This window comes from Ceratotherium simum, chromosome 10, assembly GCF_057802395.1.
Source record: "Ceratotherium simum simum isolate JZ-2026a chromosome 10, ASM5780239v1, whole genome shotgun sequence".
NCBI classification, from domain to species: Eukaryota; Metazoa; Chordata; class Mammalia; order Perissodactyla; family Rhinocerotidae; genus Ceratotherium; species Ceratotherium simum.
In genome coordinates this window covers 9,921,623-9,945,849 of record NC_141909.1, presented here as the reverse complement: position 1 = coordinate 9,945,849, position 24,227 = coordinate 9,921,623, and the positions used below count along the sequence as shown (strand labels likewise).

General features: G+C 40.4%; 1 protein-coding gene across 5 annotated transcripts in view; it reads left to right on the top strand.

Moving 5' to 3' along the window:
• Positions 1–1,934: 1,934 nt before the first annotated feature.
• Positions 1,935–24,227, top strand: part of TPP2 (tripeptidyl peptidase 2) — a 73,174-nt gene continuing 50,881 nt past the window's right edge. For 2 of the 5 annotated variants that reach the window (XM_087435876.1, XM_087435875.1), the window contains exons 1-5: positions 1,936–2,150; positions 9,264–9,392; positions 18,115–18,210; positions 20,219–20,323; positions 22,941–23,065. In XM_087435876.1, the coding sequence (XP_087292002.1) occupies positions 1,986–2,150; positions 9,264–9,392; positions 18,115–18,210; positions 20,219–20,323; positions 22,941–23,065 (620 nt within the window). In that variant the 5' untranslated portion in view covers positions 1,936–1,985. Of the gene's footprint in view, positions 2,151–9,263; positions 9,393–18,114; positions 18,211–20,218; positions 20,324–22,940; positions 23,066–24,227 lie in introns of all 5 variants that reach the window. The other 3 variants (XM_004423154.3, XM_014781860.2, XM_087435877.1) reach the window with 2 other exon arrangements.

Below are 24,227 nucleotides of genomic sequence, written 5' to 3'. Positions count from 1 at the left end.
TAATCCTTTATAATTTCTTAAGCTTATAATGATAAATTTCAAATGTTATCTTAAAACTGTACAAGAGGGTACATAATTTTTCTAAAACATTTTTATGGAATCTGTAAGCAAAAAAAAAAAATTTGAAGAACACTATTACAGGAGTCCAGTAAAATTAAAGCCTGCCCTTTGGTTTCATAATGAACAGTTCATTCCCCACTCATTCATTGGATACTCCTGCAAGAGACCACAATTGGTGCAGTAGAAGATATTGGGCACAGACTGTGAGAATAGAAATCCAGCTTTTTCACTAAGTGGTTTTGTGAGCCATGGCAGTTACCCTGTCTACCCTTGTTTCTTCATGTGTAAGATGAAGAGATTGGACTATGGTTCATTTGAAACTGGGAGCTGTACAGCTGCACAATTAAAACCACTGCACAGCCATTATAGTAATATGTGAGACTTCACAGAGGATCTCCTGATTCTGGTGTATTGCAAACTGGCATACATAGGGCTTCCGTTTACACCAGGCATTCTTAACCTGGGGTCCATGATAGAATCCCAGGAGTTCAAAAACTTGTGTAGGAAAATAAATACATCTTTATTTTCACTAGCTTCTTTATTAAATATTTAATTATGGATGTAGGCAATAACCAGAGTAGTATTAGCAGTTATTGTTACTTTGTCACCGATAAAAATCAGTTTCTTATTATAGTACAGTTGTTGCAGATTATCTCAAAATATCGTTTATACTCTTCACTATTTTGAAATTATGGAAGCTTATTAGATTTGATGCTAGCTCGTATTATTTAATGCAAAAAGAAGCTCAGATATAACTATATACACACACATATACAACTATTGCTATATAACAAAGTTGGTTTTAATATTTTTAATAACCATATTTCAACATAATTTCCTTTGTAATCACATATTTCATTTTATGCGTTTACAAACAATGCTCTGAGAAGAGGTCCGTAAGCGTCACTAAATTGCCAAAGGGATCTTTGGCACACACACACCAAAAAGACCAAGATTATCCTGGCATGAATACAGACATCAAATCATTAAAGGGCCACCAGTGCAGCACGCAGCAATTGACAGCCGCCACTGTGAATGTGAAAAACTGCAGACTATGGCTCCCTAATTAAGTGGAGACCCTTAGGGAGCAACCAGGAACTTCAATATAAAGGAAAAAAAAAAATGTTTTTCAGAAATCTCGGAAGCCAAGGGTAAGCAATGAGGATAGGAAGAGCCCACTTCAGCCTGGTACTTTGTTACTGGCTGCAAGGCCGACTGAATCGCCAACAACCCACTTCCTGTTGACTGGAGCGCCGGCCCGTCTCCACCCTATTCCTCCCCAGCCCGGATGAAAGGGGCGCCCTCGAGACCGGCAGGGGAACGCAAACCCTCCATCACTCAATCAAAGAACTCTCTTTTCAAAATTTATGTCCGCTATTTCGCCAAGATCCGACGACTCCTAGGGGTGCAGCGTGCGTGGGTCGGTCCCCGTCCTCGGGTCAGCTGGGGCTCCTGCAGCAGGGGACCGAAAAGTTTCGCCCACAACCTCAAGTTAGGAAACCATCGCTTGCCAGCGGGGATTCCCGCTACTCCAGGCTGGCGGCCCACAGCCCTCCCCGTCCCTCGGGGAGTGTTTTGGCCCGGGACACACGGACCCGTGGCTTGGAGGCCCGCCCTCTCCCAAAAAGCCCAAGCGCGGGTCTCTCTAAGACCCCTGGTTCGAGAACCGAACCCTTGAGCAAAGTCTCAGACTCCGCCTCTTTCTCTGCGGCCCGGGCAACACTCCGGCCCGGCTCCCGAGAGCGGCGCCCATGGCTTACGTAGCAGCGCGCGATTGGCCGCCTCGCCTTGGCGGGCCGGGATTGGCCGGCGTCCGGCCCCGCCCCTCGCCCCCGCCCAGGCCCGCGGCCGCTGGGGTGTCCTCGCGCCGCTCGTCCACGCGCAGCCTGGCAGTTTGCCTCTTCACCGTCCTCCAGCCTGCGTCCATGGCCACCGCCGCGACCGAGGAGCCCTTCCCCTTCCACGGCCTGCTCCCGAAGAAAGAGACCGGGGCCGCCTCCTTCCTCTGTCGCTACCCGGAGTATGACGGGCGCGGGGTGCTCATCGCCGTCCTGGACACGGGGGTCGACCCCGGGGCTCCGGGCATGCAGGTGCGGCAGCCGCCGAGGGCCCGGGCGCGGGGCGCGGGCGGCCGGCCGGCGGGCCGGGGGACACGGAGGGGCCGCAGCTTCCCAGCCCGCAGGCCGAAGCCCGCTCTGCGGCCGAGCGGGGGCCCGGCACCGGGAGGCGGCGGAGGGCAGGGCGGGCGAGGGGCTCGGCCGGGCCGGGATCCCGGCCCAGACAAAGCGGCGTGCCTGGCGCGGCTGCCGGGGCGCCTGGGTCCGCCTTTCGCCCGGGAAGCCCCTTCCTGCCCAGACTCTGCCGGGCCTGGACCCTCGGGCGCCTTCCCTCCGCACCGCCGTCCCCCGCAGGTCCCTCGTGTCTCGGGCAGCGACCGGTGCCTACTATTTCCAAATGAGGATTTCTACAATCTTGATGATTTGTGGGGAGTGGGGGTGAGGAGCAAAGAGCGAAGGGGCCAGTGACCTATTAGAGCTTCATTCTTATTGCTGTCGTTCGGGAGATTTGGTTTGGGGAAGAATTCTTTTAATCTTTAAACACGAAAGCCGGGTTTCGTGAAGATAACTCGGTCAGCTTCCGGAATTGTTTCCTCTGGTAGTTTTATGCCTTCTATTTTTAAACCATCTTCTGCAGTGTGCTTGTTTAGGGTCATTGAAACTCATGGCCTAGTCTTTGACATAAGAAGAACGCAATTTAGTTTGTTTTTGGCGAACTCTGCAGACTTTATTAAATTATGCTTTCTTTATTAGCCTCAAAATATAAGACAACATACTTTAGGATTTTAAAAATTTATTTAGTTTTGCTTTAGGCACCTTTAAAATCATCAGGTCAAAAGGTAGTACTGAAAGGTAATTTTAAAAAAATCTCTCAGTTAAAAGTATTCTGCTTAAAGTCTTCCCAGTCTGACTTTTGTAAATTTAGCCTTAGCCTTTTACTGAAATCCAGTTTTAATAAAGTTTCACCGTTGTTCAAGATCCATCTTCCAAATGTCTAACCTGGCTAATCCTACTGTATGCTGATCTCTTCCTTATATCCATCCTTCCTCTGTGTATCTTACCCTCCTTTCTGTACTAAACGCTGAAGTTTCATAATTCTCTTCCTCCCCCAAGCCCCTCCCTCCTCTGGATTCCTTATTGTGCTCTCTGATGATTGAGGTAGCATTGTGGAGGTTAGGATGTAATGCAGGGGGAAAAGGGAACCAGCCTGACTGTATAGAATCCTTCGAAATCTTGCTTCCTCCTCTTAATTCTGCGGCAGCACCCTGGAGTACAGCACACCTCATGTCGGCCCTGCCGGGTGGCTTTGGTGAATCAGAAGAGGAGCAGGTGATGAGGTCCCTCCTGGTAGCTCTAGTGGTACAGGTGTTGTGTTAATAACTCTGAAGACTTACAACAGTGACAGCTATCACCTCATTGAGGCTTTATTACAGAGTGGTAATGGTTTCTCTTCTGTTGTGCTGTATGTTTACTTTTTATAGGGACAAGTGGGAGGAGAACAGCTGGGGTAAGTGGTTCACTTTTTCTTTTGTCAGGATAATAAGAGGATCAGAAGAGTTTGGAGGAGTACTGTCTCAGTAAAGATGCTTTTGTGGAATTTCCCGTATCTGCTTATCACATTATTCCGTTACTCTCTGTAAAGTAACAGTAATTCTCATCCCAGCGTGTTGCTATGAAACTTGATTGAGATTAATTACATGTAACTTTTTAAAATGCTCTAGAAAAGTGTTAAACACTAATTTTTTGTTAAAGCAAGGATGTTTAGTAGAAGGAGTTTATGTTGGGTCTTAAATCACCAACTAGCTGAAAGATAAATATGATAAAGGTGCATTAGATATTTGCGTGTAATAACAAATGTCCGAGCAATAAAATATTGAAGTAAAATGAAAACAACTCCTATCTTCTAACTGTAATTCTGAGAGAGTGACCTAAACATGGCCAGTCAAAAGAAATTCAGTAATGGCTTGCAAACATGAGTGAATTTTTAAGGTTTTTTTTCCCCCTTTAACAAATTTATTTTGTAGATCTATGTATATATCATGATAAGAAGGTGGATAGAAATAAAAGGAAGGAAAGAATGAAGAGGAGGAAGAGGAGGCCGAACTGGACATTTGGAGAGCCAGATGGGGTCTGAGTAGAGGACTAGAGGCCCAAGTAGAAACTTTCAAGAACATAGTGGGCTGTCTCATTCTTGGTTAACTGCCTTGGGCCCAGTTCTCTTTTGTGACAGCCGTGTGGGCTTGTTAAAAGTGGAGGGTGGACAGCGTGAGAGGAGTAATAATTTCGTAAATGATTAACTCTTTCCTCAGCAAATAGGCACCTGCCAAGTGCCTAATGTGTTAAAAGATGATGTAGCCCTGCAGACTGTCACTGTTAGAGAGATTGATCGGGACCAGCCAGAGCTGGACCAATCAGGCTCCACAGGGGTTTGGTCTGGACCTGGAAGTAAATATGTGGTAGGCACTGGGTCTCCCTGCCACCAGTCTTGCTTCGCGTTGATCCATCCTTCACGTTGCCAAAGTTATTTTCCTTAAAAAAAAAACAAACCTTCCATTACAGCCTTGTGTAATATAAAACAAAACTATTTTAGCATCCCAGTTGCCTTTGCATGAAAATCCAAGAATCTGAACTTTGTATGGCCCTTCCCATCCTCACTCCACCTCCTCGTGTAGCCCTAGTTCTCATCTCACCATTTCCTCTGTCCATATCCACTCCACCCCCACCATTTACCCTGTGCTTCCACCTTGAACGTTTTACTCTTTTCCACTCACCCAAATGATTCAGGTCTTTCCCCAACACGTGCCTTTGCATGTGGGGTTTAATCTGCCAGCAAGCTGCCTGCAATCACCTGTGAACTCCTGCTTAATCCTTTAAGACCCAGCTGGATCTTGACCCCATTACCTTTTGGGATATCTACCGATTTAATTCGTCCCCCACCATATATTTATGTGTATGTGTTAGCCGTTGTGTTAGGACCTGGGGGTTCAAACACGAAGAAGGCCCAGTCCCTGCTAACAGAGGTATTTTTTTTCCCTCTTTGCTCTCATAGCAGTTTGTTCATATCCCCCTATAGCACTTAAAATGCTTCATTTTAGCATTTCTGTTCACATACCTTTTTCCTAATTAAGTTAAAATTCCTTGAAAGCATATATCCAAATTTATTTTGTATGAAGTGTGCTCACAACATTAAATATTTTTTGCTGAATGGAAAAAATGTATATATGTGCATAATGTACATAATTTCCTCATGGAGAAAAAATGGTGTGGGGAAGGAGGTTACAAGTAGTCCCATAAAAATCTTTCTATTTTTACATTCACTAAAATATAATAGAGGTCACTAAGTAAATTATCATAGATATATAATTGGTCGTTAATAGTGGGTGCTATGAATTAATTTTAATTTTTATTCCCTTTCTCTCAGTTACCTTCCTTGATTCTCCCAAGCTGGGTTTGTGTTCTTCCATACTTTCGTAGACACTGTCCTTACCTTTAGTATTTATACACTCAAGTCATCTCTTTACTCATCTCTCTTCCCAACTGGATTGTAAGCTTTCTGAACGCAAAACCTGTCTTATTCATTCATCATTATGTTCTCAGAATGATAGTCATTTAATAGTATTTGTTTATGAAATATCTTCCTTTGCTTAAAAGAATACTTTTAGTATCTTCCCTGAAATTTCAAGTGAATACTTATATATTCCCTTTGTTTTGTTTAGGATAATTTGCGAACTTCCCTCCTTTTGTTCTGATCGTCTACAAGCGATGAGTGAGTGACTCCCAACCCTCACCAACTCCTCCACCATAACTGTTTCAGTAGAGACACCAAGTAGCTTAGATTCTTGACATTTGGGGAGAACTTTGGTCAGTTTCTAATTTGTCCAGCCAGCATCGCCCAGTAAGCATTTCTCAGTCTCCCACCCCAGTACACAGGGCTTATTACCTTAGCTTTGCTCATAGTAACTGTCACTGACTTCAGTCCGTCCTTCCATGTGGCACCTCCCCTCCTGAAAGATGAGGGGTATAGTTCTAATGATAGCAGTTCAGTGTCCTTCTTTCCTTCTCCAGGAGCTCCATTGCCACATTTTCAGCTGGTTTGCCTTTTTTAAAACCTCTCCTTCCTAACCCTAAATTCCTTCTTTTGTCTTATTATCTCCAGTGGAGTGGTTGCCTTTACCTAATGGTGAAGTAAGATGTACATGCATAGAAAATTGCGTATGTAAGAGTTTTTAACGAGGGGAAGAGAGAGACCCTAGTAAGTGAAGCTCGTGGCAGTAGGTGGTAAATAAGCAGCTACATCTCATTAGGCTTTCTTCCTTTGCTCACATGCTGATAAAGAGGCTTCTGATGAGAGTGATCTGTCTGACTTGTTACTGATCTCTTGTGATTCGTGATCTCAAGTCACTGAAGTTGCTCATTGAATGAGATGAAGATAACTGATCTGTGTTCTTAGTGCTATGGTGTCGCTTTCAAATTACATACTTTTTGGGAATACATTTAAAAATAGATTATTTTCTTATATTCTTAGTACATCATCTAGCTAGTTTTAACTTTATAGGAGAGTGTTAACTTCCTTTTAGTTTTCATTTTTATTTTGGTAGATTTTCTTACATTTTCCTTCATTACTTTATTTTCATTTTATTTTATTCTTGACGTTACTTAGCCAGTCCCTTCAAAATCAGTATCTGATTTAAGTTTTACCATAATCTTATCAGGGTTTGGTATGATTTCCACAGTGATTCTTTTAAATTATGATTCTGAGCTTTCTGATTTATTACTAGTATAGACAGCCCCCAAGAAATAAACATCTACTTAAGAATTACCGTACCGGGGCCAGCCCGGTGGCGCAAGTGGTTAAGAGCGCGCGCTCCGCTGCAGTAGCCCGGGGTTCCCTGGTTCGGATCCTGGGCGCACACCGATGCACCGCTTGGCAAGCCTTGCTGTGGCAGTGTCCCATATGAAGTGGAGGAAGATGGGCACAGATGTTAGCCCAGGGCCAGTCTTCCTCAGCAAAAAAAAAGAGGAGTGTTGGCAGATGGTAGCACAGGGCTGCTCTCCTCACACACACAAGAAAAGAATTACCACACCTACAAATAATAGCTGTGCAGCGCTTGACAAAGCTGTCAGCCCCTGCTTGGTTGACGGCAACAGGATATGAGATTTGGGGTCCACCAGCCGCCCCCTTGCTTTGCCCTCTAAAGAAAAAAATGTGTGCCTGTCTTTCCTCTGCACAGTGAACTTTCCTCCCCTCCTTTCGGGTTTACCTTAACTACAAAGCTTTGAGGACACTGCTGTTGGCATTGGGGACCGGGAAGACTCGTAGAAACGGACACTAAGCTTTGTCTTGGTGTGAATTCTCCAGGTGGAAGAGGAGTCTGAAGACTTTGTGCTTTTGTCACACTGTTGGCATTTTTTGCATTCCTGTTTCTTTCTTGAGGGCAGGGGTCATCTTTGTGTCTCCGTGCCTGATTCCTGCTAGTAACTCAGTACGTATATGCTGAATGCTACAAGTTCCATCTGCAAAGCTAGGCCAGAAGGAGCTCAGAAATGATTTTTCCCACAAAAGCAATATGAAAATACAGTATTAACTGTTACCTGTAGCAGTCAGTATGCCCAAATGAAAGTTCGTGGGCTGGCCAAGAAACCATACCTCGGGAAAATCAGTCTTACTGCTGAGTAATGAGTTTCAGATCATTCAGTAATTAAATATGTGTTGAGTGCTTAACAGGCACTGCTAGGTTTTGGGTAAGTTGGTGAATGAAATAGACATAGTCCTTGCCCTTGCAGAGCTTATCTTTTAATAGTAGAAATAGATAAGGACTCGCCTAACTGTATAATTACAAATTGAGTTCTGTGAAGGAAACAAGGTACAGTGAGAAAGAATCATCAGGTTTAGGGTGGTGACCTCTTAAAAGAGGTCATCAGGGAGGCCCTTCCAAAGATGTGAAGTTTTAGTAGAAAACTGGACAAAATTGGAATCCCTGTGGAACAACTGAGGAGACAGAGAATTCCAAGCAAAAGGACCCTGTGCAAAAAGTTGTAAGGCAGGAAAAAGTGTGGTATGTTCCAGGAATTGAAAGGAGGCCAATGTGGTTAGAGTCAGGAGTGACTGGGAGTGGCCAGATCAGATCCCACAAAGGCTTTTTATGGCAAGTGCTGGGTGAATCCACTGCAGGGTGTTAAGCAGAGGAGTGGCATAGTACAGCTTGTTTTTCTCTTGATTTTGCTGGGGCGGAGAATGGACGCTGGGAGACCTGTACCGGAAGCCTCCGCATTATGAAGGTGGGAGATGATGGTGGTGGACAGGATCAGGATACTGGGAGTGAAAAATCAAGAGAAGATGGATTTGATCTCTATTTTAGAGGTAGAATTAGGAGGACTTCCTGGCAGATTTGATAGGAGGAGTAAACTCAAGAGTCAGAGAAGGACTTGTAGGTCTCTGGCTTGAGCAGCTGGGTATGTGTTGATTTCCTGAGATGGCAGACTGGGAAGAAACAAGTTTGAGTGTTAAGTTTGAACTTTGGGCTTAACTAAGTTTGAGTACTAGTGTGGCATCCAATAATGAAATGTTACTAAACACTTTTGCCCTCAAGTTTTGTATTCGTCCAGCCCAAAGCTCACCTTCTTCAGGTCTTTTCTCAAATGTTGCCTTCTCAGTGACACCTTTCTTGACCAGCCTAGTTAAAATTGAAAGCCCTGTACCACCTGTCTTCTTTCCCTGCTTAATTTTTCCCCCTAGTAATGATCACCATCTGACATGTTATGTATTTGACCTATTTGTTTATTGACTCCGTATAATGTAAGGTCTGCGAGATCAGAGATTTTTGTGTATTGATCATTGCTAAAGCCCCAGTACCTAAAACAGAGTGTGGCCTATAGTAATTGCTCAGTAAATATTTTTTCGCTGAATATATGAAACCACTTGAAGGATTCTGTGGTGTTTTCCATGACTAAATTTTCTTGTTAGTATCTGTCAGGCTTTTGGCTTTAAACAATTCAATTCTCTTTTTAAAATGAATGCAGATTTTACAGGATATTTTATATATGTGTACATATGCTGACATACATACATGGGAGTTGACATTGCTTTCTTTAAGGATAAAAAACGAAAATATATAATTCGTATTTTAATTGTCTCTTAATTTTCAGGTTACAACTGATGGAAAACCAAAAATCATTGATATCATCGACACAACAGGAAGTGGTGATGTGAACACTGCTACAGTAGTAGAGCCAAAAGATGGTGAAATTATTGGTCTTTCAGGAAGAGTGCTCAAGGTTGGAGCTTTTATCTTTTTATTGAATTTTTTCTTTTTTTTTGTACTGTCACCTCACAGCATCTAATGTTTTTAGCTTACATTTGGTGGTATGGTGAGTGTTAGTTACCTATTGCTATATAACACATTACCCCAAAACTTCATGGTTTTAAACAACAGACCTTTATTATCTCACAGTTTCTGTGAGTCAGGAATCTGGTTGTGGCTTAGCTGGGTGCCTCTTATTCAAGATGTCTCCTCAGCTTGCTCGCTGTTGGCCAAGGCTGTGGTTTCATCTGCAGGCTCAACTTGGTGGGGAAGGGGAGCCTGTGGTTGTGGGCAGGCTTGGTTTATCCGCACGTGGGCCTCTCCATGAGGCTGCTTCACAGCATGCAGCTGTCTTCTCTGGGGTGTATAGTCCAAGAGAGAGTGCCCAGATGGAGGCCGTGTTCTTTTCATAAATTAACCTTGGAAGTGACATCCCATCACTTCTGCCATATTCTTAGTCTTGGAAGTGACATCCCATCACTTCTGCCGTATTCTTAGTCTTGGAAGTGACATCCCATCACTTCTGCCGTATTCTTAGTCTTGGAAGTGACATTCCATCACTTCTGCCGTCTTCTTAGTCTTGGAAGTGACATCCCATCACTTCTGCCATGTATTTTTCATTAGAAGTGAGTCGGTAAATCCAGTGCACACTTACAGGGAGGAGATTTAACAAGGGCGTGAATACCAGGAGGTGTGGATCATTAGGGACCATGTTAATAGAAGTCATTGTTTTTGTTGTTTGATAGTGGGCTTAGAATTGGGATATTTTTTTCAGTATGGTTGCCAAATTCGAAAAATTTTAAGTGTTGAATGGAAAGATGGGAAAAGTCATCAGATGTTAGTTTTGCCTTCATCTTTTCCTGTCCCTTCTGGTAAGTTGAGCATGAAATATGTAGGCTTTAATATCTATGGACTTCAGTGGCTGGCTTTGTCTTATTCCACGTAATTGGTAGAAAGCCTGGGGTAAGCTAACATGAAAAATGATTAGAGGGGCACGGGCCAGTGGCGTAGTGGTTAAGTTCACGTGCTCTGCTTCAGTGGCCCAGGGTTCAAAGGTTCATATCCTGAGCACAGACGTACGCACCGATTATTAAGCCATGCTGTGAAAGGTGTCCCACATATAAAGTAGAGGAAGGTGGGCACAGATGTTAGCTCAGGGCCAATCTTCCTCCAATGATTAGAAAATAAACATAAAGCAGTTCATGAGATATTAACTAGAGAGTTTGTTAGATGGCAAGAATTTGATTGTGATTCAGTACTCTTAGCTTTAAACCAATAAGCATTATTAGTTTGGAAGGTAAATTTCTGATTATTCAGATTTCTAAAGAGCTGTGTTTAACTCTTCTTATCTGTTACCATCTATGCGAATTATGTTTAAGCATTGTCTTTTGGCTAAGATTGTTATGGCATTATATTAGTTTTCTGTGCTGCATAACAAATTAACACAAACTTAGCAGCTTAAAACCACATACATTCTTCTGTTTATTATCTCGCTGTTTCTGTGGGTCAGGAGTCCAGGCACGACTTTTTGTGGGTATCTGCTCGGGGTCCCCTAAGACTGCAGTCAGGTATTGATTGGGACCGTGGTCTCCTCTGAGGCTCAGGATCGTCTTCCAAGTTCACGTGGTTGTTGGGAGAATTCATTCCCTGCAGCTGTAGAATTCATAACAGCTGCTTTTTCAAGGCTGGCAGGAGAATCTCTCTGACCTTGGGCATGGCCCCAGTCTCACTCGCTGTCTCTCTCTCTTTTTTTTTTTTTTTTTTTGTGAGGAAGATTGGCCCTGAACTAACATCTGTGCCCATCTTCCTCTACTTTATGTGTGGGACACCTGCCACAGCATGGCTTGATAAGCAGTGCCTAGGTCTGTGCCCAGGATCCAAACCTGCCAACCCTGGGCCACAGAAGCGGAGCGTGCGAACTTAACCACTACACCACTGGGCCAGCCCCCCAAGTCTCTGTTTAAACAGCTCACCTGATTAGGTCATGCTCACCAGGATAATCTCCCTTTTGATTAACTCAGTCACCTGATTAGAGACCTTAAGTGCATCTGCAAAATCCCTTCACCTTTGCCATATTACTTAGTATAACATCAACATAGGAATGATATTTCATTATATTCGTAGGTCCTGCCTTTACTAAGGGGAGAGGACTTTACAAGGGCATGGGTTCTGTTAGAATCTGCCTATCACAGGCAGATAGCAGGCATTAATATCCAAGTCTTGCTTCCTTTTCCGTGTGTTATGGACTGAATGTTTGTGTGACCCCAAAATTCATAGTTTGAAGCCCTAACACCCAATGTGATGGTATTTGGAGATGGGACCTTTGAGGGAAGATTAGCATTAGATGAGGTCATGAGGGTGGGGCCCTCATGATGGGATTAGCATCCTTATAAGTGCCCTTATGCTTTCTCTCTCTCGGCCCTGTGAGGACACAGTGAGAAAGCTGTGCCTGCAAGCCAGCAAGGGAATTGCACAGAATTGGACCCTGATCTTGTACTCCCAGCCTTCAGAACTGTGAGAAAATACATTTCTGGTGTTTAAATTACCCAGTCTATAGTATTTTCTTATGGCAGTCCAAGCTGACTAAGATACCATGTGCTTTTAAAAAAAAAAAAAAAAAGGATTATAAACCTCAGGGAAATGAGTTTCTGCACATCTGAATTACTTTAGAGTTTTTCCTGTCTTCCCCTTGAGTCAACCTTGTTATTTGAAGTATGTTTCAAAGAGAAACGTGGGGTTCCTGTGAGTTACAGTGCTCTGGGAAACTAGAGAGCACTCCTCATAAGTCAGGCCGATTGAGAATAGTATGAAGTATTATCCTCAGTCATTTATTTTTAAATGGCCGTGCTAGCCCCATGCTTTAGGTAAACCATGTGCACTGATATTATCATATACATATTATCATATACAGATATAATGATCATTATCATGGATCATATACATGGCTATGGAATAAGGTCAGAAAATTGATAGGTTGCTGTTTATATCTTTTCTCAACCTGGTGACATATTTCTTCAGCTCCACTATTAAGTGTTCTCAGCCCATCAATATAACGAGGGCTTTTAATTTAACTTTTAATTGTATTCAGCATGTCTGCATAGTTTAAAACACTTCTTCAAGGCTTCTAACAAGAAAAGTTCATTCCCCATCCTGCCTCTCCTTTTTCACCTCCAATTCCTACGCAACCAGGTTAAGTCTTTGATATATTAAATTATCTTCCAAGTTTTAAATAACATGCTAATACTTTTTAAGTCTTGAATTTTTTTGTTTCTAGTTTTAGACTTTATCTGTAGAATTAACACTGGAAGAAGAGGGTTTAACTCTCAGATCCTTCATATCTGAGACATGTTCTTGCATTGTCTCTTGGGTCCTTCCTCCCACTGTTTTTGCTGTCTTGTATCTGGAACTCCTGTTAATTGGAGTGGGACCTCTTGAGTTGATCCTCCAATTTTCTTATGTTTTTTCACCTTTTCTTCATTGCTTTTGTTTGTTTTTTTCCTTCCTGAGAGATATCTAAGACTGTCTCAACATTTTCTTCTAACTCTTGTATTGAATTTTGTTAAGTTTTGCCTGTTATTTTTAATTGCAAAAGTCTGTTCGTATTCACTCAGAGTATATTTTTCTATCGTGTATACAACATTTTATCTATGAGAATGTTGTTCTCTTAAGTTTTTTTCCTGGTTATTTGTTTCTTCTCGTCCTCCTATTTTTACTCACCCTCCTTCCATTCTCCTTCCTCCCCTGTCCTTTCTCTTCCTTTTTCTTTACTTGCTGCTCCATCCTCCCTCTTCCCCTCTCCTCCCCATCTGCCTCGCCTCCTCCCTCTGCCTCCTCTTCTCCCTGCTTGTGCTCTCCTTCTTACTTGAGAGCTTTTCCTCAGGTGTCTTGTCACCCCTGGCTGTCTCTTATTTAGCAAGGCACATATAAGGTGATTGAAGCTCGTTCTGCTTGTGGAGAGTGTTGCCGTGTGGGTCTCACCGCAAGGTAGTGATACTGTCATGGGGGACCCCCAGATATCAGTATACAGTATATTTTTTTCCATTGAGATACTCAGTTGTCTCAGAGAGGACCTTAGCCTGCTTGTCCTGGGGTTTGTAGGGAAGAGTGAGAGAGAAGCCTGGCTGTCAGCATTCGGGGACTCACTCCTTGAAAGGTGCCTGGGGAGATTTCTTGCACACTCTCCAGTATGTCTCATCTTCCCCTTCTGCTGTGTAAACCTCTCCAGAAAGTTGACATCCCAGCTTCTCCCTGGTCAAGTAGGGGCAGTTGCCTGATTGGTCAGCTTTGTGCAGGATATGAGATGGGCGCGGGAGTCTAATTGTTCCTCATACAAACTTTCCACCAGTCTTCTTGGTTACAGCTCCCTTCTTTATCCGTACACAGAACATACCTACACACGTGTTCAAATATGTGCAGGTGTTCAGATATTCTACAGTAGTCATTAAAAAGAATAATGTTATTAGTCACTGGGATTCTGGCTAGTTGAATCTCTCAGAGATCTTTAGTACACAATTTTCAGAAAGCAACATAGTAAAGTCTTCAGTTTTCTTTGACTTAACCATGTTTTAAAATGAATTAAATATCTATATTCTGTTTCTGCTGCTTCCACATAGCCCATAACCTGCTGACTATTAATGTCTAATTCTTCTCTCAGTTTAAGATCAAGTACTAGTTAGGTGCTTTGAACATTCCAGGAATCTCATTCTCCAAGGGTGCCATTACTAGGCCTTCTTGTGACGCTGATGGTCAGTTACTTATGTATCGTTTTGTGTTGTCTATTCCTGGGTGTTTGTGAGATTCATGGGATTCAGCCATGATGCTGCATGTGGTGATGGTTTGTCCAGTCCCACAGCTGTGCAGTAGCCATGGCATGTCTATGCCACATTCTGTCCATTCTGCTGATGAACACTTGAGTTGTTTCCAGTTTGGGACTCGCATTAACAGTCCTTTAGAGAGCGTGCTTGTACCCATATCCCGTGCACCTGTGTCTAGATCTCTGCAGGATGTGGACCTAGGGGCAGAATTGCTGCGTCATGGAGCTGCACTTTTATTAGGTGATGCCAAACAGTTTGTCCAGATGTTTGTACTAAAATGCATTTCCACTAGCAGCGTGTCAGAGTTTTAATAGTTGCACTGCTAACACTTGGTGTTTTTAGGCTTTTTAATTTTTGCCAATATGCTGGGAATCTAGGTGTATCACATTAAGGTTTTCGTTTGTAGTTCTCTAATTACTAATCAGTAATTACTAGTTACTTTTCATGTATTGTTTAGACATTTGGATTTCCTCTTTGTGAAGTGCCTGTTCAAGTTCATTTGCCCTTTTTTTTTTACGCTGAGTCGTCTGTTGTTTTCTTACTGATTCATAGAATTTGTTACATGTTCTCTGTACCTGTCCCTTGAGTACGTGTGGGGCAGGTGTCTTCTGTTCTGTGCGTATATTTTCAGTTTCCAAGTGATGTCATTTGATGAATAGAAGTTCTTAAATTTGATGTAGTGTAATATCAATCTTCGTCTCTTTGGTTAGGACTTTTCATGTGTTAAAGAAATATTTTATGACCCCAAGATCATGAAGGTATTCTCCTATATTATTTTTTAAAAACTTGCACCATTTTTCTTTTGATTTTTGTTCTGGAATTCACCTGGAATTGATTTTAGGCTTAGTTTGAAATACATGTCCTATATCCTTTTTTCCCTCTGAAGATCCAGTTGTCCCAACACCATGTATTAAAATTCCATAATTTCCCCTCTCATTTTCATTGTCTTCTTTTACTTTGCAACCTTCAAAAATGTGGTGACTTTTCTTTTTCCTTATTGTGATTTTAGTAGCATTTTGGAAGGGAGGACAGTGCGTTTTAAAATTTTTCCACCTTCAACTTGAAGTCATTTTTTACATCATCAGTATTTAGCCTTACATATTAAAAAATGGTAAGTCCAGGCACAATGAATGACTTGGCCAGACTTAGCACCCTGGTTAGAGGCAGTGACAGCTAAAGGAGAGTGTACACGTAGACTGGCAGTGCGGGAGACTGGCAAGTCTGAAATACAGTCTTGAGGCAGAAAAACTCTTAACAGGATTTTACTGTATGGAACAGTAACACTCATGATGACACTTGACTCATTAAGAAAATCTTTAATTTGTTAGGCATCTTCTCTTTAAAAGGGTCAGGGAAATGAGGTGTTATTAGTAATTAAAGAGATTCTGTTTCTCATGTGAAAATCAGTCTTATTACATTGTAGTTCCATGTAATTAAAATTATTTTAAAGAGATCAACTTAAGATGGTCTGAATATAAAGTTTTGATTCTTTAAGAGACTAAAAATAACCTCATTTGTATAGAATACTCAAATATGTAAAATGACATATTCCCTAATTGCCTCATAAAGTTAGCTTTACTTTAACTTGGTTAAAGTTAGATAGCAAAACCATGATTATAAACAACTTTTCTTTTCTGATTTTTTTAGCTTAATTTTTGTAACTAACTAGTCTGCCTTTACTGTGAGGAAAATATATATTAGTGACTTGAGATGGACCCCTCAGATTTTGGTCTTATTTGTAATTAAATATAAATTATGTCTGTTGGATTATTTTTATTGTATTATGTATATATCTTAAGTAATTGTGATTAAGTATGTCTTAACACCTGTTTATTTTGCAGCTGTTTTAATTAGTTATTCCGTTTAATCCTTTGGCATTTTGTAGCTTTTTGTAATCTCTTTGTACTAAGGAGTTGCCACTAGCCTAGAGTTACAAAGCCACCTGTGTAGTGGGACACCTGTGGTTAAATAGTCTTCGAATTTGCCAGCTAGTGACTACTTATGTTTTTGTTGTTGCAACACTTCGTTATTGTTATTATGTCACGGGCTGTTGCAAAAACATTACAGTTAAGAATCCCTATTATCCAAAGAAGGTTGATAAGTTTTGAATGAAAAGCACTAGTTTATATGCCAACATATTTGAAATTTCACATACCCCAGACATCTAATTGATTGAGAAGTGACTACTGATATACAGGCTTTTTATTTTTTATTTTTATTTTTATTTTCTGTGAGGAAGATCAGCCCTGAGCTAACATCTGCCAATCCTCCTCTTTTTGCTGAGGAAGACTGGCCCTGGGCTAACTTCCATGCCAATCTTACTCCGCTTTATATGGGACGCTGCCACAGCATGGCCTGACAGGCGGTGCGTTGGTGCGCACCCGGGATCCGAACCAGCGAACCCCCCGGCTGCCGCAGTGGAGCACGTGCACTTAACCGCTTGCGCCACTGGGCCGGCCTATACAGGCTTTTTAAAAGCGAGTAGATCTTTAAGTTCTGTGAATGATGATTTTCCTCTATTTACTTGTGAGAAAATTTCACCCAGAAGTTTCCTGCCTGGAGAATAATTTGATGAGGGCCGTGGGGATGTGTCAGTTCAAGATATTGCGGAGGGGCTGGCCCGGTGGCATAGTGGTTATGTTCACACGCTCTGCTTTGGCAGCCCAGGGTTCGCAGATTCGAATCACCAGCACGGACCTGCACACCACTTATCAAGCCATGTATGGCGCTGTCCCACACACAAAATAGAGGAAGATGGGCACAGATGTTAGCTCAGGGCTAATCTTCCTCAGCAAAAAGAGGAGGATTGGCAACAGATGTTAGCTCAGAGCCAATCTTCCTCACCAAAAAATAAAAATAAAGGTATTGCACAAGTGAGAATTGAGTCAACCAACTCTGAGTGGTTCGTAATTCAACCTCATGACTTATACATATTTTAAAGCTGGTTTTAATGATCATGGGTCCTGTGATGACAAAGAATATGAATACTCCCCATTTTCTTGATTGGCATTTCAAGTTGGTTGATGTTCAATGCATTTTATTATTCATGAGAATCATAAGGTAGGAATTATTCTCTTCCTCTTGCACATGAGGAAGTAGAAGCCTGTGGGTCCCACCTAGTTAGTGGTAGAGTTTGGATTCACAGCGAGGTTTATTTGACTTTAAATCCCATATCCTTTACACTGGGTTTTTGTTTCCATGATAGATTCCAGTTTTCTTTTCAACCTTCCTGTTGTTTGGCAGGCAATTTAATTTCTTTTTGCTTCTTTGCTTCCTCTGCTTGTAAACTGGACATATTTCTGTTAATTAAAAACTTTAAGTGTTATTTTTCAATACTTTGAGGTAGTTGAAAAGACTATAGAAGATGTTATATGTAATTAACATGATTTTATAGAACTTTTTTCTTAAGAACTCTAAGAGCTCTTTCTTAATATCTAAGCATTGTCTCTGTTGTATCGTAGAAAAGAGTGAAGTTCTTTTTTTTAAGAGGAAATCTTAAGGGTAGAGAGGTTCTGTAAATTGTTTCACTTTGCCCCTAGTTGATGGGCAGTAGAGTGGTGAACGGGGAGGTGAGGTGTCATTGATGGCTTGGGAACTAAAGATCTTAGTAGTTTAGTGAGGTAGCATATCTTGAAGCACTTTATAAACTATGAAGCAATGTTTAAATGAAAGGCGTTCTTACTATCTTATTTATGGATGAGAAAAGAGGATCCAGAGAGATATTAAGTGGCAACTAAGAATATTAAAAATATTACTCTAATACATGAGCCTGCTCATCTAAGTTGAGCCATTAGGATAAAAGTAAGGTATCTTTTTCCCCAGTAGTATATCATTGGAATTGGAAAGCATTTAATGAGAAAAGAATTCACTTTTTTTCTATAGATTCCTGTGAGTTGGATAAATCCCTCAGGCAGATATCATATTGGCATAAAAAATGGCTATGACTTCTATCCAAAGGCTCTCAAGGAAAGGATACAGGTAAAGTACAATCTAGTCAGTCACTTCTCTTCTTACTCAAATTTTATTCCTACTGAAGAAAAAAAATTTTATAAAATCTCACTAAATTATTTGGGGAGCTAAAGCTTTCAAATGATGACTGTTTAAAGAAAGATTTTATTCAATGGAGTGTTCTTAATATTCAATATACAGATAAGCTTAGGGAATCTGTGAATACCCTGAAATTATATTCAAATTTTTATGTATTTTGTTTTTCTGGAAGATGGGATATGCTTTCACTGGATTTTTGAAGGACTTTTTTACCTCAAAAGGTTAAGGACAGTTGATTGAAAGTCTGCACTGCCTTATTTATTCCTGTTCCTATAATTTCTGTCATAATTTGTCCCATTTTTCTTACTGTTTAGCCTTCTTTTTTTTTTTTTTTTAAAGATTTTATTTATTTTATTTTTTCCCCCCAAAGCCCCAGTGGATAGTTGTATGTCGTAGCTGCACATCCTTCTAGTTGCTGTATGTGGGACTCGGCCTCAGGATGAACGGAGAAGTGGTGCCTCGATGCGCACCCGGGATCCGAACCCGGGCCACCAGCATCGCAGCGCGTGCACTTAACCACCAAGCCACAGGGCCGGCCCCCTGTTTAGCCTTCTTGATCCCAGTTAGTAATCATTCAATATTAAGGAAAGGTTTACTCAGACCTGAAGCAGCTGAAGTGTAGGAAACACAAGTCTGTCATTAGAGAATGAGAATTGTAAATTGAGTGAAAAAAGGAGCCTGCTTTAAAACAACGCTATTCAGTAGACCTTTCAGTGATGACAGAAATGTTCAAAATGTTCAATATCTGTTCGTTATAATACCACTAGTGACAAGTAGCCGTTGAGAACTTGAAATGTGACTAGTATGACTCAGTTAGTGACATTTTAATTTTATGTAATTTTTAAAATTTAAGTTTAACAACATAGGGCTAGCTGCTACCGTATTTGACAGTGCTGCTGTAAAAGATTACCAGAGCACTGGTAGCTGATACAGATTCAGGGTTTCAACTGTAAAACAAGATGTAATCCTTGAAAGCGAGCCTGGTGGGTAAGACTGTAGGCCCTTTCATCTAATCATAATATTGTTATTTGCTTCTCTTTGGCTCTATGAACCCTAAGAAGTTACTGAGTATATTATATATAGAATCTTTACTTATTTGTCAGATTGCAATCATTCTGCCCCCAAAATAAATAAATAAATAATAAAATAATGCATGTAACTTAACTTTAATTGGCTACTATTTTATTTTTAAAATTTCAAGCTGAAATACACATAGCACAGTATTTTTGTGCACTATATTAAATTTAATCAACTGTGTTGATAAGGTACAAATTAACATGCCAGTGTAGAGGGGTTAGGTTAAAGCGGACCTCCTCCCTAGCTCAGTCGATTATTTTACTAGAAAGGGTTTCTTTAACTAGCAGACTTCCACTGGGAGGCACTATGGTTAACCCATAGTCACTGGAGATGAAGTTAAGTAACAGTTTCAGTAACATAGAACCCTATTTAGTCAAAGAGGATGGAAAAAAATAAGCTAGAGAGGGAGGAAATTAAGGAAGCCTGCATGTCCATCAAAATGCAGCTGCAGTCTTCAGATGCTCCTGTCCTCTGCTTGCGCTTGGCTGGGGGCGTTGCCCAGCTTTGTAAGAGCCCAAGTATAGAACTTGCTTCTGCTTAAATGACTGGGAATTCAGTCAGTTGTCTGACGTGGTATTCTTTATTCTTGGAGAAGGGAAGGATTTAAATTGGAGCACATGATGTATAAAAATACATTTGAATGTGCCTTGGTAAACTTGTTCTTTTAAAACCTAGCAATAATTGATCCATTACTTTATCAACTTCATTATACATGATTTTTTTTAAACCTCTATATAAGAATTATGGAGCATCACGGCTGATAAGAACTAAGTTGACAGATAAATGACTGTCTGGGTTTACCCATGTTTGTTTACCCAATATTTGTCTACCTCATTGTAAGGTAATATTTCTGTCTTTGCAGAAAGAACGGAAGGAGAAAATTTGGGACCCTGTTCACAGAGTGGCCCTTGCAGAAGCCTGTAGAAAACAGGAAGAATTCGATGTTGCCAACAATTGCCCTTCTCAAGTTGGTGCTAGTCGCTTTTATTTAAACATTACCATATAGTTGTATTACCATAGAGTTCTTAGAGAATTAACCATTTTTTCTCAAGTTTTAAGTTGTTTAATTTTACTAATTTTTCCTTTATTATTTGTCATGAAATCAAATTACATATTTATCAACTTTTAAAAACTTCTGAATGAACATACAGTACACACGTAAAAGTGCATAAACTGTAAGTGTGTAGTCATGAATTATCACAAAGCAAACACTCCCATATAAGCCGCACTCCAGACTCTGTCTCCTGCCTCTTAAGCTTTGCTCCGTTCCTCCCCAACGGCCACCACGATCCTGAGTTCTAACACTATGGAATGATTTTGCCTGTTCTGAACTCTGTAAAATGGAAGCAGTGTGTGTTCTTTCATGCGTGACTGCTTTCACTCAGGTTGTGTTTGTGAGGTTCATCCATGTGTGGGGTGCTGAAGTGGTTTGTTCACTTTTGTTGCCATATGATGGATGCTCCACAATTGATGTCTCCATTCTGCAGATTGATATTTGCTTTGTTTTCAGTTATTGGCTATTATGAGAAATGCTATTGCGAACATTCTTGTGCGTGTCTTTTGGTGGGTCATAAAGTGGTAGTCCCAATTCATATTCCCACAAGAAGTATGTGAGAGCTCCTGCTGTTCTGTGTCCTTAAATAGCCATTAAATTTTTTAAATCAATTTATAAAATGAAAATTATGTCTTGGTTTATTATGAAAGAAATATATGTTAGTTGCAGAAACTTTTGGCCAGCACAGGTATGTAAAGTAGCAAATGAAAACCTCCAAATGCCACTCCTCCCGAGCATGGTAATAACAACTTGATGTTTATCTTTCTGAGTTTTTCTTTTAGTGTATGCATTTACCTTTTTTTTTCTTTAAATTTACTAAAAAACATATTTAATGAAAAATTAGCTACTTAATTAGTATTAAGGCCTAGATCTTACTTATATTTTCTTCATCTTCATCTTTCTGCATCCATGGCATGCATTTACCCTTTTTTAATCAAAAATGGAATCATTTTAGTGGTTCTCAACCCTGGCAGCATATTAGAATCACATGAAGGGCTTTAAAAACTGCCAGTGCTCATACTCTAGAGAGGAATTAAATTAAAACCTTGGGCAGAGACAGGCATTTTTAAAAGCTCCCCAGGACCACTGGCCTGTATATATCTAAATACACATTTAACTTTTATTTACTTAATCTGTGTACATCATCTTTTTTTAACTGCTGTATAGTTTTCTCTTAGATCAATATTTGTGCTTCAACCTCTTAGTAAACACATTAGATGTAGTATTTCAGGTGCCTACATATATACAGCTAACTTTATAAAAGAGGGATCTGGATTTAATTATCCATTTTATTTTATTTTGTATACCAAGCATGTTGATATAGTTTTCTTTAAGGAGGAGTAAATGTTAAATATGTTGAATAAAATAAAAACAAAGCATAATTTAAGATTTTTGAAACGTGAAAATTAAATTTATTTATTTATTTTTTGGTGAGGAAGATCAGCCCTGAGCTAACATCTGATGCCAATCCACCTCTTTTATCTGAGGAAGACTGGCCCTGGGCTAACGTCCATGGCCATCTTCCTCCACTTTTATATGGGACACTGCCACAGCATGGCTCGACAAGCAGTGCGTTGGTGCGCACCCGGGATCCGAACCAGCGAACCCCGGGCCGCCGCAGTGGAGTTCGTGCACTTAACCGCTTGCGCCACCAGACCAGTGCTGAAAATTAAATTTTTATTCACTAGGACTATTCAGGTTAATGTAGAGCAGTCTAATGTAGTATATAGTTAAACAAATACTTAGGTTGAAGCATATGAAATTCTCATTTTTGTAGATCAAAATGGTTAAATGGCAGCTTATAGGTACATGGTCGTGAATATAGTATGTATTTAACTTGGCAAATTGTAGAAGAGATAATTCATGGTTTCTGTTATTTATTTGGGTTCTTAAGAAACAGATTTGAAATGGAAACGGTCCTGATATAAAAGTCTGAGAGTCAGCAGCTAACCTATTTTATAGCAATTTTAGAGCTGCTTTTGGAAACGAGTTACAGTTGTGCACCACATAATGACATTCTGGTCAACAATGGACCACGTATATGACGGTGATCCCATAAGATTAGCACCATATAGCCTAGGTGTGTAGCAGGCTATACCATTTAGGTTTGTGTAAGTACACTCTGTGATGTTCGCACAATGATAAAATCGCCTAATGACGCATTTCTCAGAACATATCTCCATTGTTAAGCGATGCATGACTGTATACAGATTACAGAGATGTGACCAACACATCTTGGCCAAATGATATCACTAACATGTAGCACAGTGTCTTTCCCAAAGCAGGTGGAGTGAGTGACTGAATGAGAGATTGAGTAAAAGAAGTATTAATTTTTAAATGTTTAGTAGATTAATATCTCCATCATTAAATTGAACTACAAGTTGCATAAATATGAAAAGAAAATTTTCTTACATTTTTCCAGGGTAAAATAACTTTACTATTGAGTCACACTGTGTCTTTGGTTGTATGTTAATATAACTTTTCAAGAGTACAAAATGTACTAATAGTAATGTATTTTCTAATTGATTAGGCAAATAAACTAATCAAGGAGGAACTTCAAAGTCAAGTGGAATTGCTAAATTCTTTTGAGAAAAAGTATAGTGATCCTGGCCCTGTATATGACTGCTTGGTATGGCATGATGGTGAAGTCTGGAGGTAAACTTTATGTATTTTATAGATCTTCACTTAAAAATGTTTTTGTCTACTCTGCAGAACATTAAACCCTCAGAACTCTCCAGCGCTTTGGTTTATGTGGCATTAATATCACTAAGCAAAACTATTTGAGAGCCAAATTGGGTTTTGGGTAGTTTTGGATAAGCCTTTTGAACCCCAGTATTTTGGACACTAAACCTTAGTCCTGTCTGTCTTAAAGAATCTTATTTCATTAATCAGATAGTAATCATTAGCCAGATATTAGCAGGTTGATCATTTACGTATCTAGAAATGTTCCTAATTGAAACTGGGCAATTTGGAAAGTAACTGCAAGAGAATGTTGCCAACATCTACTATAAACATTTTAAGGGCAAAGGAGGAAAGTTGGTGAAGATTTCTCAATAGAGATAAGGTAGCTAAGAAGAAACCAGGCAGTGTGATGTGCTGGGGAAGAGCTCAGTCTTTGAGATGGAATCCTAGCTGTGCGACCTTGAACACCCTGTCTACACCTCTCTAAGCCTATTTGCTCATCTATTAATTGGGATAATAATCTTCCTACTTTGAGGGTTTGTGAAAATTAAATTTGATGTTTCTAGACATAGTTAGCACTCAATAAATGTAAGCTATTACTGCTGCTTCTACTACTAGTAGTGGTGGTTTATACTGAGCTACCTATCATGTACATTTTTCAGTTTTTTTCTTAGTGAATCATACCCTGTGTTTCTTGGAGTTGGCTAGTATATGGAAATAGGCTTGTTTCTACTATAGTTACTTAGTCATATGTGTTTTAGGGTACCTGCGGTAAAGCAAGGAGACCCCTCCTCGACACTTGAAATCAAGAATCATTTTGTGGTTTGTGTCCCTGCTCATAAGCAGAGAAGGGTTTCCTGAGATCTGGCAAATACAGAACGTGATGACTTGATTATGTTCTTTGATTGTTTACATAACAGTGCACCTTCCTAAAGGAGGGCTTTCCTTCCATGCATGTGGGCACTAACTCATCTCTGATAGTGGGTATATAAAATTTTTAATCGAATGAGAAATCCCTGCTTCATTTGGGACTAAAAATGTTAATAAAATATTTGCATATAACAATATTTCAATCCAGATAATGTTAAATATTAATGCCGTTTTTGTGTGATTCTGGTATGTTGTTTGGGTGTTT